Below are 17,914 nucleotides of genomic sequence, written 5' to 3' on the forward strand. Positions count from 1 at the left end.
GAGGCTGTTTTCAAATTAATAGTGGAATGTAGCCACTTGCTCAAGATTTTCCTTGAGCTCACAGACTCCCAGTCATAATAACCCAGTCTTTAATTACAGCACTTAAGGTGTGGTTCTCAGAGGACCAGAAGTAAGATTAGTTCATAAGGCAACAAAATTTACATCAAGCTTAGAACTGGGAATCATCTAGCATTAGTAGTAAAGTCAACACTATTCTGCTTTTCCCAGATAAATCTGTTGAAAGTTTACTATAACTCTTCCCAGCGTGCCCAGAAGTAATTTAACATGAAAAATAAGAAATTAAAAAGTACGTGACTTTCTTTGGGGTGTTTATAGTAGGCAGTCTGTATTATTAACACATGAGAGACCAGGGTTGGATTCCCAGTCAAGCCTGTAGACCCAAGGTCTAACATGGGCACCACAGGTACTTGGCATTTTTCTACATTAGAAGAGGAGGTTGAGATTTTTTAAATGATAACCATTTTCCTTATGCAGGGGCACATTAATACCTTTAACTCCATTCTGCTGGCCAGAGTCAACATTAGTCCTGCACCATTAGCTCTTCCACTCTGAGGGAGACGATCCCCCTCCAATAACACCCAGGATCTCAATCATAAGAAGAGATACCTTCCCTGCTGTATGTGCCCTGAGGTTTCCTTCTGCTACAGACTTCCATAGGGAGAGAGGAGAGCTGCAGATGATGCCAGAACACAGATCCCAGCTCAGCTACAGAGACATTTCTTTACACAGTTAAAAGCCATTTATACTAATTCTGAATCTCTTGAACATAAAATAAAGTATCAGGCAAATAAAGTCTTCAGCCTTATCCCGAGTTACCCTTTATACAAGCGGCAGTGACTAGAATACTGTATGTGATGAGTGCTATATTCTTCCTTAAAATGTAGGCTAAAGCTGCTATCAGACTTCAGAGCGAAACAAGATACTATTTGCTACATTGCCCTAGTACCTGTGGGTTTTTTTCTCCCAATAAACACTTTCCCTGGATGCTAAACTCAAAACATTTTCCTCTTTGCAAAGAGATGTAGCTTTTTGCTGAGAAATAAACACTCAGTTTCATAATCCCAGTGTGTGACTATCAGTTCTGTAACTGATATTTAAACTTGATATCATCTCACAACATTATTGGGTTTTTGAACTATAAGGGATGCAATACCTGTAAATTCAAGGGAGACACAGCTCCCTAGGGGAATGGTGGAAGCTCCAGTCCTTGCAACAGTTTTTGGGTGGAGTTTAAAATAACATCACAGCATTTCTTCCTTCCACTTTGAACAGACCAGCTGGCTTATTACACTGGTGCGTGTCAGGTAAAGAAAAGTAAAGGTCCTTTACTGAGTGGAACCTTCCATAACTTAGCAGGGGGCAGGTAGAACCATAAACACCCAGCCAACAAACATACATCCCAAAAACTATCAGTATTCTCAGCTTGACTAGCTAAGTCAGCACTTATTGATTAATCCCCCTCTCCTTACTGACTTTCTGTTTTACTCCATATCCCATTTATACAATTTCCTGTTGCCTTAACAGGCTAATCTGCTGCAGCTATTGCTGGCCCTTGATAATAATACTTGCTTCTCAGGTGTGGGTGGGGGCTGTAACCAACCAAACCTATAAACTAACCCCTGAGGGAAGAGGGCACACACCTCCTCCCTCCCCCTAAAACAAAACCAATGAACTAACACCACACAAACAGGTGTCTTCTTAAGGGACATGACTACCCAATCACAGACCCAGTAAATATTACTATTTCTATTTGCACATTGAGGCAATGGGAAGGAGGATGGTCTGGGGGCAAAGGCACTGGACTTGGGTTTCAGGAGATTAGAGTTAAATTCCTAGCTCTGCACAGATTTACTATGTGACTTTGGGCAGGTCCCAGGCTGAGATCCCCAAAGGTATTTAGACACCTAACTCCCATTGATTTAAAGGGGAGTTCCCTTTGAGGATCTGGGGCTTAATTCCTGTGTGCCTTAGCTGCTGATTTCCCAACAGGGGATACCAATACTTGCCTACCTCACAAGGACAACATGATGATAAATCTGTAAATATTTGAGTTATTTAAGATAGATACTACAGTGAGGGGGACCATAAGGTCCAGTTCTCCTGCTCCAATCACTGTTTTGTTATTTAGCCACAGTAGAACAGCTTCAATGGGAGAGATAAAGGGCACCTTACATTGCAAAATCCCATAGCTGAGTAGTTAGAGCACTCTCTGAGGACAGTTCAGATCCTTTCTCCCACTCTGGCAATGAGTATCCCTCATTGCAAGTACGTGCTTTAACCGCTGGGCTAAAAGTCATAAGGAGGACACTAGCACCACCACCTCCTGCTGTAGTGGCCAGATTTTGAATGGGGCCTGATCTGGCAGGCACGCTCAGAGGCCACCTACCAGCTTGGGCCCTGCACAGGACTTAGGTGACAGAATGCTCTGGTTCGTGGGTCTTTGGTGGGAGCCAGAAAGGCACCTGGACGCCTGGTGGGGGCTGCAGTTTGCATGCCCACAGGCAGAAACTGAGGCACCAAGAGAACATGTACCCTGAATACTTAGGCACCAAGTGAGTTTAGGGTTCAGTGGGAGTTTTGTGGATTCCAGTGAAGCCAAAACTGAGGTTTAGATGCCTAAGTACTTGTGTGGAACTTGACCTAGGCCACTAGCTATATGCAGCCTAGCTGGAAAATTTGTATCTAAATGGGAATGAGGTAGGGCATAGTCTTGAGCTGGAAAATACAATCTGGAACCCTAGATCTACCTCCACAAAGGCCCATGTGGCCCTGTCCTCCTCCTCCTCCCCCCCTCCCCAGGGTGTAGGGATGGTGGATGGAGTTGGACAGGAATGTCAGAAGTGGAGTAGATAGAGGTTTGGTCTGATTAACCAACTGTGGTTCCTCACTTAAAAGCTGAAGTCCCGTAGACTGAAGGAAGCTCATCAATGAGGATCTCTGGTCTGATGAATCTCCTGTAGTTTGTCAAGCTGGAGATCACATTTGATAAGCCTCCCGTGGTTCATCAGACATCTGTTCTCTTCTCACAAACCACAGGTCGATCATCAGAGTGGAGCTGCAGCCTCTTCTAGATTTAACAGACCTCATCCATTTCCTGCCCCAGAACAGCTTTCACACAAGTCTGCCAGGTCCCCACTTTATGACTAGGAATGGATTCTTCAGGGGTGGGGAAGCTGAGATGGTGGCTAAGCGAGCTTTTGGTGGTTATCGGGGCTGAGATGTTGGGATAGGGGCTTGGGAGTAGCCAAAGCACCAGCACCATAGTGCCCTTGGTGCACCAATGCCTTGGCACAGGGAGTCTGGAAGGCCTCAGTGTTGAGACTGTGCCTCACTAAGGCATTGGTACATCAACACTGGCGGAGTCCATGAAATGCCAGTGTTTTGGTGCTTGTACTCAGGACTTCCCAATCCTAAGCTCCAGCCCTTCTCTCACCATCAACCTTCCCTCTCTGTACATCCCAGTCCTCTTTCTGCTCATATATTCCACAGAAACATTGCACAAGAGGAACTATAAAGTAGCGTTAGTCCTAACACCTGCCAGATCTGTTAACACCTCTTCCATTGTACACTGCTATTTAAATTGAGCACTTACATCTGTTTCCTTATTATATAAATGTGACTTAACCCAGAAAAGCCCTTTTCCTGGGGGTAGATGTGCCATCATCTAAGGAGGCACTAAGGCACCATGCAGCCATAAATATAATTTTTTTTTTGGAAGCTCCATAAAGTTGAGGTGACGCCTACCAGTGACGTTTGCAAACGTATGTCCTGATTCCAGTTTGGGCAATTCCAGTACATTCTGCCCAATGAAATTCCCCCATTTGGTTTCCATTAGTTAAAGAATTCTTCACGTGCTACACTGCTAGGTAGCATTGCTGTGTTCTCTTACCAGTGCTGCCATGTTCCACCCCGGAGATGTTTGTATTCCAATACACCGGGCCAGAGTGTGCTTATTCTTGCTTGGGTGTGCAAGGATAGAGGAGTGGGATTTCCCCCTTTGAACTCCCACCACACGTTGAGCAAGGCATAGTGCAGTCCCTGCACTTTCCTGAGCTCCATCCTAGCACTTGTGGCCAGGGCCTTGCCTCCTGTCCCCTCTCATAGGCCAGCAGAGCTGGCTAGACACACAGGGGAAAGCCGGGGCGGGAAGGGGGGATTCTGTCTGCTTGAGGCACCATGTCTCCTGGAGCTCTGGGCAAGGCAGAGCTACTCCACACCACCACGAGCATGGGCTTGTGCCTCAAAGGCACAATCTGGCCCACAGTTTGCAGACAGCATGTAAAGTGCTTAGCTTAGGGATCCTATTAGCAGGAAGACACCATTCAGACTTAAATAATTACCATTCTACTCTGAAATTTACCATTCAGATGGCAAAGCTTATAAAGGTAAATGAAAGCCTGAGAACTTCATGCAAAATCCCTTCTTCCCCCTCCCCGGGCAATGAGGGGGAAATGGATCCCCACTATTGTGACTATTGGGGCTACAAATTGTACCCTTATTGTGAGCTAAAACGTGAAAAGTATGCAGACGTTCACAAGATGTTACAATATAACCATGAAAATAGGGCAAGTGGTTTACGACGTGGAATGTTGTAACAAGTACAGAAGAGCTAGACAAAGAAGCTGGAGTAGTCTAACCCCAAAAGGCCACGTTGATATAATCTAAGGACTGTTGAAATTATGCTTGGTAAAGAAGAAGATGTGGAAGTTAATAGACCAAAATTGGTGTGCTGGATATTAGACCTAACTGGTGGACAAAATAATGAGGGACATGAACTATGATGTTCACTTTTCCCCTTTTTGAGTTCCTAGAAAGAGACTTGGAAAAAAGACACATACAGTTCAGATCAGTTCCGCTCAAATCTCCCTCTCATTTCCCATCCCACTTTGCATCCCACCTCATCCCCTGAACTGCCAGAAACTCATCTCAACTCATCTAAAGGACTTTCTTCCTGAGAGGAAGGCTGGCTGGTCTTCATCTTGTTCAAGGAACTTTGTTTTCACCTGTGACTGCGTAGTGATGGCTACAGGGTAGTCACTAGCATGACTGCATCTGCTCTTCTAGTCAGAACTGCAGTCTGGCTGTCCTGCTTCTCATGTAGGGCAGAAATAGCCTCACTTCACTCAGATCAGCACAGCTCACACTGGTCACACTATTGGACTATCCATGCACTCCAGCAACTATATGAACATCTATGCAATTTCTGCACTATGGACTCATCTGGAGTAACTAGGATCTCCATGAATTCGCTCTTCCTGGGTGGTACTTAGTCCCAGTTGCCCTCATCTGATACAGATGCAGGAGACAGAGGCTCTCTTAGCCTTATATGGTGGCACAGGAGTTTCAGGTCTTTCTTGAGGGGAGCCTGCAGGACTGCTGTGTAAAGGTCTCCTGGGAGGATGCTGGTGTTCTTGTGGCAAGTTTGCATCCTGCACTCTGGGCAATGGGTGGTCCAGTGCTGAGGAGGCTGGAAGAGACAGTCCAAAGTTAGTTGCAGTCCCTGCCTTCAGGGTGGATAAAAATATATATTTTTTTATTAAAAACTCAGATTTTTTATTTAAATTCAATACAGGTTTATTTTAAAAAAAACTATTTAAAATTAAATGTGAAATTATGGCAATCTGTGTTAAGGACTAAATTTGCTATGTTCCATTAAAATAATTCAAGTTAATTTTATAAATATATTACATTAAATTTAAATTTAAATTAAAATTAGAAATTTGCTGCCAAATTTTAAAGAAAGCCAAATCACTAAAGTGGTGGAAGCCACTGGCAAAGCAACTGGAACCAGAGTTTATTGAAGTACTAAACCAGCCATTGACAGCAGTCAGCTCTTCTTTAGGTGCAGAGAGAATATTTTCTCCATTTCAATTTATTCAACTAGTTCAGTTCAATGACTAGTAGATTCAAAGTTAAGAAAGCAATAGAGAGTTGCAAAAGCAAAAAGGCTTGTTTTCCTCTTCCAGTTTATGAATAAAAACTAGGTGTAAGAGGATGAGATCTACTAATTCTAAAATCTTGAAGGGCATCATGACCAGGAACAATCAGTTCAATTCGCTAACTACAGATAATATGTCTTTTTTTATAGTAATTCAGTTAGTTTTAAATGCAAAACATGTTTTGATACATTTTTATATGCTTTTTCTCCTTAGGTACAAAATATTTAAGGTTGTTCATTTAACTAGTGAAAAAAATTAAAAATATTAGCTTTTTGCATTTTTATTGAATTTAAAGTTTTATCCAAATAGAGCTTGACACAAGCCACAAGTAAAAGAGTTAATCCTCATCTAGAACAGCGCCAGTCACCATTTTCTAACATAAATGTAAAAATTAAGAATCTGAATAAATGCAAGTTAAGCTACATAATTGCTTAAATAAATGTGTATAGATATAGTGTATCCTCCTGGTTAGCAAAAAGAAATACCAAATTTAGCACAAAGGCTATATTTAGTTGTAAATCAACATGTTTTAATGGTTACCAACCAATGAGACTCAATCTTTCTTTAGGGAAATAGCTGCAAAGTACAACTGCAAAAGAATATTGAAATCAATTTACATAATGATTAAAATTAATGATTTCAATCACTTTGTTTTAAATTGATCCACCTTTCCCACATTCCTTCTTAGGGCTCTCTGTTTTACTTGTTCTTTCAGCACTACTGCTCTTGGGGGTCCATCAGGAGATGGGTTTTGTTCTTCTAGTGCTTTGTCCTAAGTATGAGAAAAATATTATTAATCTATCTGAACAGCATGGACCCTGTGGAGCTGGACCAGACCCATGGAGCTTGTTGGGAGCTGTGGACCCTTCAACCTGAGCTCTAGTGCCATGTGGTATCACAGAGAGTGTAAACTTCTTTTCACACCTCTGTCCTGGAAAAGCCAGGGGAGAATTCAGAGGGGCAGGGTAGTGGGTGGGCCTGATAACTGAACTAGCATATGATTGAAGTGGGTGCTGATTTTCAAGAACTTCAAACAGCACATGGGACAAGTGACATCTTTGTGCCTGTTAGTAAAACCTGATTCAAGTGACTGTGCACAGCAATACTAAACTGTGGTGTTTACACACATCCACTGTGTTCTCTGGTGCAGTATTTACTGTGATTCTGACTTACAGTCTGGCCTCTTCTGCATTGGAGAGGTTGCCAGGCCTCCTTCATCCATTGTGACTTTGATAGAAATAATGGACTCTCATACCCATAATCCTGGAAGTAGCTGCGCTACCCATTTTTCTTCCGCACATGGCCCCACTCCACCAGTGCAATTTCATGCAGAATTCCCTTTGTTGTTTCTTGTGGCAACTTCCACTTCATGTTGGTGTCCTCTCCTGTGCCCACCCACCACAGTCATCCTCATCCACAGTTCCTCCTATTGCCTGTCCCGGTCATCTACAGATTGTTCATGTGGCACCAGTACGGTACAGGTCCCGCTTGCTCATGAACTCATCAATGACATCAATCTCAGTGCTGGAAATATCCTGCTGCAAGCATGTTCCTTCTTCCTCTTCCAATTCCCTGCCACTGACATCTCACTTCTGACCTGGATGTTGCCACTTCGCCTTCTGCTGGGGAGTGGTAAGAGTGGGCAGGATGAAAAGGCCCATTTCAGAACCCTTCTGCCTGATTTTTGGCACCATGTGGTAACGAGCATATGACATCACCTCTCTGCCCACTGCCTAGCTGGCCCTGAAAGACAGTTCTCAAGGTGACTAGGGAGAGAGAAGCTTCCATTTTGAAACTTAAAGGCGGAGCTGAAGAACCATCTCCTAAGCCTGGCTATGACTGTTCTCTGTCTTAAATAGTGACACTCAGCCCCCGCTCACAACTTTCCAGCCCCTCCTGACCACTTATCTGAAAGGAAAAATACAAGTTGGTGCCAAGCTCAGACTGGCAGCTGGACTCTGCCAAAAGATTTTGTCTAAGGTCCTTTAGAGAAAAAACTGCTCCTCCCTTGAAAATAAATTGACAAAGTGGTACAAGGGACAGGGGGGGAAAGGGGAAAGCTCAGCACTATGGGAAATGGTAGCATTCATCTTCTGCATTCTGTGGGCAAAGTCATCAGTGGCTCCGGTCCCTAGGGAATTCTTTGCTTTCCACAGCCAAAGAAGGGGTAAAAAATAATCTGGAAATACAGCCAGGCACCTGGCGGCAGCAGCCCAGAGGGTAGGTGAGTGTTGTGCAGATGGTTACCGTTATCAAAGGGCCACTCAGTGCACTGAACGGTAGGCTGGGAACTTGCTGTTTTATTCAACAGCATCATAACAGAGTGGGGAGGGAAAACTCCCACCCACAAAACAAGAAGCAGAGGAGGGGTGGAGGGTGGCTCAAGGCCATAATACTCTGGAGAACCTAGTTAACCCTATCATGACCACTTTACTACAGTTACAAATCCACCTTGAGTCAGGGGAGCTGTCTGTCGACAGTGGGGGCTGATGTCTGGTGGTGGAGAGGAGAGAGGATGAGGAGGAGATGGGGGGAAGGGATGGAATCTGTGGGGCTAAGGAGCAGGGATAGGGTGAGGGCATGGAGAACTGTTTGGCTTAGTCCAGCAACTTGTTGGTCATTTTCCCAGTCTCTGGGGAGGAGGGGGGGATTCTCATGTACCTCTTGAGCACCAAATGTCCCAGGGCTATCACCAGCCCCAATGGCAGGGTTCTCCTGTTCCTCCTTTCCTTTCCATCACTCTAGGATCTCCAGGGCCAGCATACATTTGCATAGCTCAAGGTTGCCCCTCGACATAGGTGGAGTGTGTTCAGAATGTTGTGGAGATGGGCTTCCCTCAGAGTTGCCTCTGCTGCTCTCTACAGATCCTTTGTGCCTGAGAATTAAGGCAATGGATTTGGTCTGTGTATGCTAGGAATAGAGGGCTTTTCTCCTTTAAGTTTCCCCCATCCCCGTCGGATCCCACGTACAGGTAATGCAGCACAGAGGGAGAACTCACTCACCATTCTGTGTCTGGTGGATAAAGCTGAGCAGTGAGGGAACAGGGGCACACGAGTGCGTTCAATCTCATTACCCCAGCCAACTGGACTTACTAGAGTACCCAGAGGGAAAAGAGTTGACTTTTTTGTCTCCAGCACTGTGTTGGGTAGTGAGAAAGTCCTTGTACAGGCCAGAGCTGCAACAGATGAAGCTGGTGATAGACTGTGTAAGACCATCGTTTGAGGCTGACATTGGTGCAGAGGGACCGACCTGCTTCCCACCGCTTAAAGTCCACTTTTATTTAGTTCACTGTTCAGTTTGGCAGCCAGCGCTCACTCTGGGGCTTTCAGAAATGTCAGCTATTAAGCTTTAACATGTCCCCATTTCCTAACATCTACCTGGCTCCGGTATGCAAATACAGCTAGGTAATATATTCCCTAGAAATTTGTACCTTAGACCACCAAGCAGGGCAATGCTGAGGGACTTAGTAAATCTGGCCCTGGATCTTAACTTCATCACTGCTGATGCAAACGTCTGTTTATTCAGCATCACATAATAATAGTTACTGTAGTGAAGAATATGGACCAAATTCAGTCCAGGCGCCAGACAGGGAACGCTGCTGAATTCTTGCTTGGCTCGGTGAATTTTATGTGCTTCTGGGAGAAATCTCTGTCCTTGGTTTTTTTTCAAAACGGTAACATGAATTCGTTCACAAAATATACAGCATACTGCCACACAGAACATCTTAAGTACTGCCTCGGCTTCCCCCTCACAGAGCAAGGTGTATCAGATGCCTCCCATGGCACAATTCCCCACTGCCCCCCGCCAAGAGCCTTCCTCGGGTCCTGAGTAGAGCTGGGCAAAATTTTCGTGCAAAACCTTTTTTCCCTGAAGAATGTGGATTTAGGTGGACATGAATTAGAGTCAATTACTTGGATGGGGGGAAATTCGTAAATGTCAAAACAGTTCATTTCAGCCTTTCCAAAGCGAACTGTTTCGGTTTGTCATTTTGGAAAGACATTTGGTTTCGGAATTTCTCACTATTTTATTATTTTTTAAATCATTTTTTTAAAGCCTCAAAAGCAAAAAAATAAAAATAAAACAAATGTTTCTACTGATATCAAAGGAAACTTTTTTTTAGACCTGCACCCAAACTTCATATTCTGTATTCGGACATCCCTTGCTCTGAGATCCATACAAGGAAAGGGATTGGGAGGGGGTAGGGCTACTAATAGACTATGCATCATTTCCCACAGATTGTACTAATCCCTCTCCTGGACAGCAGGGGTTCCTCTGCTTGGAGTGACCCTCTCTGCATGAAGCTACATTAACTTTAGTGCAGAGAGAACCCCTTCCAAGTTAAGAAACCTCCCTGGAGAGGGATTCTGGGCACAGCTCTTAGCAGGGAGAAGCCCTCACATCCCAGCCCTCCAACAGAGCCAAACGCTCCAGGCGTGGGAATGGAGGTGGTGTGAAGGCATTGGGTCCATATGGACAGCCTTCCTGTGCCCCTAACAATTTTATTCATGATACATTTTGCGGGGTTTAGAATTCTTGTTTAAACATTTTTTAATAATCTCGTAAAACCCCACCTGTAATCCCATGTGTGCTCCGGATTAACAGAACCATGGGATCAACAACAGCAGTCATCCAGTAAAAAGGCACTGAACTCTGTGGAATTTAAATGCACTAGAAAGAACCCCACAGTAAGGTAAAATACTGCTAGGGAAGCACTGGTTTAATTGTACCCTGGAGAAAAAAGAAGCCTGGTATTGCTTCCTCAGCAGAATTTCACCTGACTGCACTGAAATCTGAGAAATTCTCCACTTCCCACAGAGGGAATAGCAAAAGATTTAATGAGAAACACATTTGAACTGGACCTATAACTGTGAGATTACATGTTTGCTAATCTCTCTGTAGGATATAGAGAGATCCCTTCTTCTGTGTGCTGGGGGGTGTCTAGTCTAGTGGAATTAACCACATTGACTACTGAATTAAAAGTAAAATTTATTCGGACACCTTCTGATATTCCAATAGAACAGTTTATATGGCTTGCAAAATAACAAAGCAGATATCGTGATGATAGTGGGTCCAATCTTACAACCCTTGCTCGTGGGAGTAGTCCCACTGATCCGGGACTTCTTCAGGTCCCAGGGTAACTCCTATTAAAACCATTGAAAGAGTTCCCTTGATGATGAGTCATGCCCAAGTTCCTATGGGCTGCAGGGTCAGAGCCTTTATTTCAGTGGACTGCACATGTGAGTAATGTAATTCATGTGCTTAAATGTTTGCAGGATCATAGTCTAACATGAGCTCTCTAATACAGGGATAAAAGTTGTCCTTTCTGCTATAAATAGGTTGTCCCTATAAATCAAGCTCTCTTAAATAGAATCCAAGCATTGGCAACAATCCAATGGATTGATGAAGGGATGGAAATTTCACTGTGAGTAGAAACAGGCAAAACAGTCAATTTTCATTTGGTTTCAAAATCTATGTTTTGTTTTGTTCCACAAGTGGTGGTCAGTTTGTTCAGACTCAAAATCTTATTAAGCAAAAGAGATGCCAGTCTGACAGTGAAACAGCATGGTTTATCTTAGAATGTGAGCTCCCTGGAGCAGGAACTGTCTTTGTGCGGGTGGGGTTGTACCACGGTGCCCTCAGCCCTGACTGAGGTTCTTATAGTCATAGAAATCATAATTATCTCCATTGGATTACTCACATGGGTAAAGTTATGCACATGAGTGCTTGCAGGATTGGGGACCTAGTTGGTAAAATTGGTGGCCCTTCTTGTGGCAGGATATGGGCTATCTCTGAAAGAATTTTAAATGTGTTCTTTTGCCAGGGACACAGAGATCTGTTTATTCTGGTAGCTGCTGTTACTAAAATGTGACACTAAAGTTACAGCTGGATTTTGGATTTGTTATGAGGGGCAATACATAGATAAAAGAGAAGAATGTTCTTTGTTGTACAGGCTGGGCTATCTGCAAAGATTCTTCCCTAAATGTAATTTTTTTAATTTGTGTTTTGTGATAGAAGACAATTACATTTCATAGCAAATCCTGACTATATTTTGGTTGTTATTATTCTACCGGTAAAGACAGTTCTGCTTATTGACATCAGACATAACCATCCACGTATTGTATGTGTAGATCCCCTGGGTAATGAGGATTAGGAAGGTGTTGTATTATATATGGCTTCTGCATATGTGTTCATTCAATTAGTTAATTTAGGTAGCCCTATGCTTCACTGAACATTAATTATATGTAATTGTGTATGGCTGGTAAACTGTAGATAAGAAGTGCAATTTGAATTTTTTAATTTTAGTTTGGCTTTAGCATTTGAAATTAATGAGCACGGGCCCGCATAACACATCTGTGTTGTTCTGCTTTAACTTTGCTGTTGCTAATCAAGTCAAAATAAGTGTACAAGATAAGTGATTGGGTTCTTTTGTCATCATGTAAAATATGTGGAGCATGTAGTACAAAAGGAGTATGTATGCTCATTTTGCCTCACTCTTTACTGTCAACAATATTATCTCCTGCCAAACCCTTTAATAGAAACATGTGTAGTAGCTAATTTAGCAACATCCATTCTTCATATTCAATAAAAACATTGTAGGATAGTTGACAGAAGAAAAGAGAAATTACACAACTATGTTTTAAAATTAAACACAGTTATACTTTATTATGGCATCACCATCTCTTGCGGTATCTATAGTGTATGCATGTAGGCAAAATCTCTTTATTCCCATTATTAAAAATAAAGACACTATGTAGTATGCTTAGATTTAAACTGTATTAAATGAAATGTTTGGGAAAAGGCCTTGAACTCACTCAAAACAATGATGGATGAAAAGCCAAGCTTTTAAGAGAAATAATATTTTGTATGATTATTGATTTTTTGGTAAAATATTTGAAAGTAGCACATGGCTTTGTTATTACTGATATGCAACTAAAATATGTTAGTACAGTTAATATGAGAGTTTTGGTTCTAGTAATGCAAGCGATTGTAAAGTCTATTAAGGCTTAATTGGTGATCAGTTTCAACTCTAGTATTTTTTGTACATACACACAGATCTAGCTGTGTTGTGTATGTCCAAAATACTTTTATATGCATAATTAGTTACTAGAAAAAATATAAATGAATAATTATTGACATTTAAAATCTACACCACTCTACCATAACTAGAAAAAATACTTTCAAAGGTTCAAGTAGCTATAATATTGTTTATTGCCACATTGCCATATTTAAGATCAAATAAAACATTTTTCAGTGTGAAGTGTATATTAATCAATTAAATAAATAAATCGCATAAATCATATGAGTTAAAACATTTGCAGAACTATGTTCCATTTGGAGTGATAATGAGCCAAATGATCAGTTGGAATAAATCAACGTGGCTCCATTGAAGTCCATGGGAACGAGGCTGATTTACACCAGTTTAGGATCCAACCCAAAGAACCTAATTCTGCTTTTAGTTACACCCTTGCACCCCATTTGGCCCACTGGTTGGATGTCAACAGCAACTCACACGTTCTTCGAATAGGACTGATTCCTGTAGTACATGACCAGCCTTTAAATCCACAGCCCATCGTTTTGTTACAAAAGGCAGATGCACTCACAGGAATCATTTACCTTTGGAGTAGGAGTCTCGGGAGAGGGATTTACTTGCTGAGTATAATGATGACAGCATTTGATAACAGGCCATGACATTGATGGCTGTTATCTGATACACCTATGGAATGGCTTTTGCCTCCCTTTGTTTCCCCTGAAAAGCAGCTCCATCCCTGTGGACCTATAATAGCAGGAATGCCACAGGGTCATGACAGAGGTATTTTAAACACAGACTTCGAAATGATAGTTTGATGGACAGAATAAGACTTATTCTTCCAGCTGTTCAAGAAAGAGTAGGAGTGGGGGACTGGAATCAGGGTCATTTATAAATGAAGCGTTCCCCTCCATAAACTTAAAATGCATTATCTCCTTTGGATAAAAGAAAATCCTTCCCAAATAAAAAAGAAAGAAAGGATTCAACATCACGGCACAAATTACAATGTACAGATTGTTGTGGTTTTTTTTAAAAAAGAGTTGACTTCTAAGAGGAGAGGAATCAAACTTTAAAAAAAAGACAGATTTGGATATACGAGTTTGAGGTACAGTCAGAAGTAAAAAGTGCAGCAAAAAGAGAAGATGCAGAAAAACAAAATCCTTATAAATTATAACTTGACTCTGAACAAATTTCTCATATGAAAACGATTGTAAAAAGTGTCATTCGTTAAAACAGTGAAAGTAAGAAAATATGTTCAGTGTAGAGGTACCTTTTTGTTGCTTCCGACAACCAAAGTAAACAGAAGTTCATAAAATAGTTTATCGACCCCAAAAGTGTATTCTTTGGAAAGCAAAAAAATTAAACGGATCCATCAGACATTGTTTCAAAATGTACAGTCCCATCCCAATGCTTTGGAGAGTAGGAAAATGAGAATGCTATTTAAGGCAAAAAACAAAAGCCTGGATGTTCATTTGACCTGAACCACTGCTTTCCTCCCTAGGGCTAGATGAAGAATTCCAGTTCAGTTAACACTCTTGACTATCAAAAAGCAATTTGGCTGGGGTCAAACTGAAACAAATGGGTATCTCCCTGTCTGACCTCCTAATGCGGCTAAGTGCGATCAAGGCCCTATCTGCCATTGTAAGCAAAGGACTCACACACGCACGCAGCAGCTCCTGAGAAAAGTGTTCCTCTCTAGCCATCCGTTTAACCGCTATCCAAAGCGAAACTTCAGCCTGTATTTAACAGTGTTGGGGTTCTTCCGAGGCACGGACAATGAAACCTTTGGTTTTGCTGGGGTGGAGGCAGGTGACTTTTTCTTTTCAGGAACAGTGACGGTGAAGGACAGTTCTGGCTGCTCAGACTGTTTGAACCTTGGAAGGAAATGGGTGGAGATGTGCTGGGGTTTCACCCGGGGACTGCAGCCTCTTTTGGCTTTGCCTCTCTTGTTCAAAGCCACATACCATTCTCTACCAGTCTTTTCGGTCCTGTAAACTGCCGAAGCATATGTGTTATAGCTGTTTTCTTGAAACCTCTCCCTGAACTTGCAGTCTTCTGTAAATTTGGCCTAGGAAAACAAACAAATAGAAATCTATTGAAAGGTTTTTGTTTTACCAGGTAAGAAAGGAGGGCCAACACTGTCAATAATAACTGCCTATAATTTAGGCTCCTCAATTCTTATATAATTGCCTAGTTGAGTGGCCTGATTTTCAAAAGTGAGGTGCACCCAACAACTCTGATTGATGCTGCTTGGGTGCTCAGCACTTTTGAAAATCAGGCCATTTACGTGTCTAAATATAGGTTTAGGAGATTAACTTGAGGCACTCATTATTAAAAATCTTGGCTGGAGGTATCTATCATCTGCCTGAGGAGTAACCTTCCCATTCTGCTTCTCTGCTATCCTCCACCAAAAGGAAAAATGCCTCCTGGTCTCCTTTGCAGCAGCTCCGTCAATGAATATTAGTTTTTGCTCTTTAGTGTGTCTAATTTCCTGCCCTCACAAAAATTGCTTTCTGCTGCGTCACTGCTTAATAATCCAGAATGACAATTTGCATGCAGATTTTCATTGCTTCACTGCCCATAGTCTTGATCACATTGTTGTTTTAACTTTGGGTGTTTTGTTGTCACTTGATAACCTTTAAAAATGCCTTTCAGTCAAAGAGCATATTTCCTTACAGAGTAGTTGTATTTGTTGCACACCAATTCCCAGCGGAGAGACTTCCATGGACTTCAGGGCCCAGGGAACAGGCCCCAGACTGTCAGAGTAAATCTGAACATCCCACTGAGAAACTAACCCTGCGCAATCCAAGATTAAGGTCCAGAGACGGCTCTGAATCCACAGAGACACACAATTCCCGTTGCATAGTGGCAGGATTGGGGTTGTGTTTGTAAGGTGCCAGATACCTTTATACAATACCAGATATAGCTATATAAAAGGTAATTATAATTAATAACAAGAAAACGATGTATGGAAAATGTTACGCTTCCATGGAAATTAATCTGTTCTAGTGTATAATTCTAATACTACTCCCCTGAAAAGCCAATCTCAGAGTGCCTCAGCTCACCTCCCATGTTGTTGATGTAAAGGCAGGTTTTGTTCCTTTCCAGAAAATAAACATATAAAGGAAATTGTAGGTGCTTAATCTTTTGCCAGAGGCACTAAGGACCAAATCCTCAAAAATATTTAGGCTCCTCACTCCCACTGAAATCAATGAGAGTTGGGCACCTAAATACCCCTGGCTTTCATTGACTTCAGTGGGCTTTGGATCAGCCCCTAGGATTGGCAGTTGTCCCAAGAGAGTTTCTCTCTTGGGCTGAGACCCTGCAAAGATTTATGCATGTCCTTAATTTTACACACTGGGAATAGTCCCTTATGGGGGCATGTGGCCAAGGCATAAAAGTTAAGCATGTGCTTCTTTGCAGAATCGGGGCCTTCTAGAGCTGGGCAGAGATTTTCAAAGCAGATGGGGGGATTCAATCACCAACTCCCATTAAGTTGAGTGGCTAAATCCCCTAGTAAACTTTGAAAATATCAACCCTAGTCTCAACAATTTTTCATGAGAACACTGAAACAGGTCCTTTCTTGTGTGTGTGAACAGAGTGCAGGAATAAGGCCAGTCAGTTCATCAGCCATAAAAAGTGAGACGTAGACGTTTTGCCATGGTCAGACATCAGGGCAGCTGTGAAATGTAAGCTAAGCAAATCTCCGCCTAGATGAAATCACAGGATATCAAAGTGCATTTTTCCTAATGGAAGGGCTGGATACTGAGATGTACATATAAAGACAAAAAGAGAGAATAGGGCCTTACAAATCTTAAAGGTGTGTGTCTGAAGATTATTATTTATTAATATTCTTAAGCAGCAGCCCTCAAGGAATTTGCCACTTCTGGAATCTGATGATGAGAGTGTTAATTGGTGTCCTGAGATCATCTAAAATGGTTTCTAAGTGCATCAAAGTTTGATTTCAAAGTAGATTATTCAAATCTATTTATTTTAAAAGGGATGCTGGGCTTTTTAACTTAAAAGTCTGATGCAGTGGAAAGCAAAAAGAAACAATGTTTTATAATCAATTAGAAAATGGTCAGATTTGCTTGATATCGCATTATTAAACCCATATTTTGTTTAAAGGAGTTGAATTCTAGAATTCAAACAGCAACGTCCTTGACCTGTATTGCATCTTTTCCATAACAACTTCACTTTAATCTCCTTTAGCTCTTTGCTTGAAAGAAGAAAGAATTATTTTAATTATGCATTTTTGCTTTCTCTGCCTTTTGTTATCCAGTATGATGTGCCATACATAAATGAATATTCCTCTTCCAGAAATAAAGGCTTGAGCTAAATTCCTAGCCACTGTCTAAAACACTGAATCCTGGAACCCTTATTTACATGGGTTGTCTGTTGCCCTGAGAAGGATACAGCGTTGAGATGGAAAAGAGACAAATCCCCAAAGAGGAGGGGTTGTCCCCTAAAGATTTCTTTGTGGAGGTTGCTGTCTTTGCATGGGTCTCTCCCAACCCAGAGAGTTATGGGGTCAGGGAACTTCAGGAGAAAAGAGGGACAGAGGGCCATGTGTTGGTTAATCTCAGAGGATACCAGTGGTAAATCCAAGTAAAACGCAATGCATTCTGGGACAGCACCAACTGCTGTGAAGAATCACTTCTGCTCTTGGTATACCCCTGGATGGGGATTTCTGGGTGCATCCACCAGCAAGGGAAGCCAGGCAGCATGGGTCCATTCCAAGGCACCTGGAAGCCACTGTGGAGACATGAGACCTCCACACTGCTAGTTTCTAGGGGGAGACAAACTGCACTCACTTGAGAGGCCCAGATTATCCATTGTCATGGTAAAATCGGTGGGCTAGGAGTGGTGTCTCAGAGGAGGAAATTTCTGCACTTCCCCACTTTGCATATTCAGAAGGTGGCGCATG

At 42.2% G+C, this 17,914-nt stretch overlaps 1 protein-coding gene across 1 annotated transcript in view; it reads right to left on the reverse strand.

Moving 5' to 3' along the window:
• Positions 1 to 14,701: 14,701 nt before the first annotated feature.
• FGF5 (fibroblast growth factor 5) overlaps positions 14,702 to 17,914 on the reverse strand; it is a 29,386-nt gene continuing 26,173 nt past the window's right edge. Inside the window, exon 3 of the mRNA XM_024212440.1 lies at positions 14,702 to 15,055. Coding sequence (XP_024068208.1) covers positions 14,702 to 15,055 — 354 coding nt within the window. The remainder of the gene's footprint in view (positions 15,056 to 17,914) is intronic.

The sequence above is a fragment of the Terrapene carolina genome, unplaced genomic scaffold (assembly GCF_002925995.2).
Source record: "Terrapene carolina triunguis isolate 2854851 unplaced genomic scaffold, T_m_triunguis-2.0 Scaffold136, whole genome shotgun sequence".
Classification (NCBI taxonomy): Eukaryota; Metazoa; Chordata; order Testudines; family Emydidae; genus Terrapene; species Terrapene triunguis.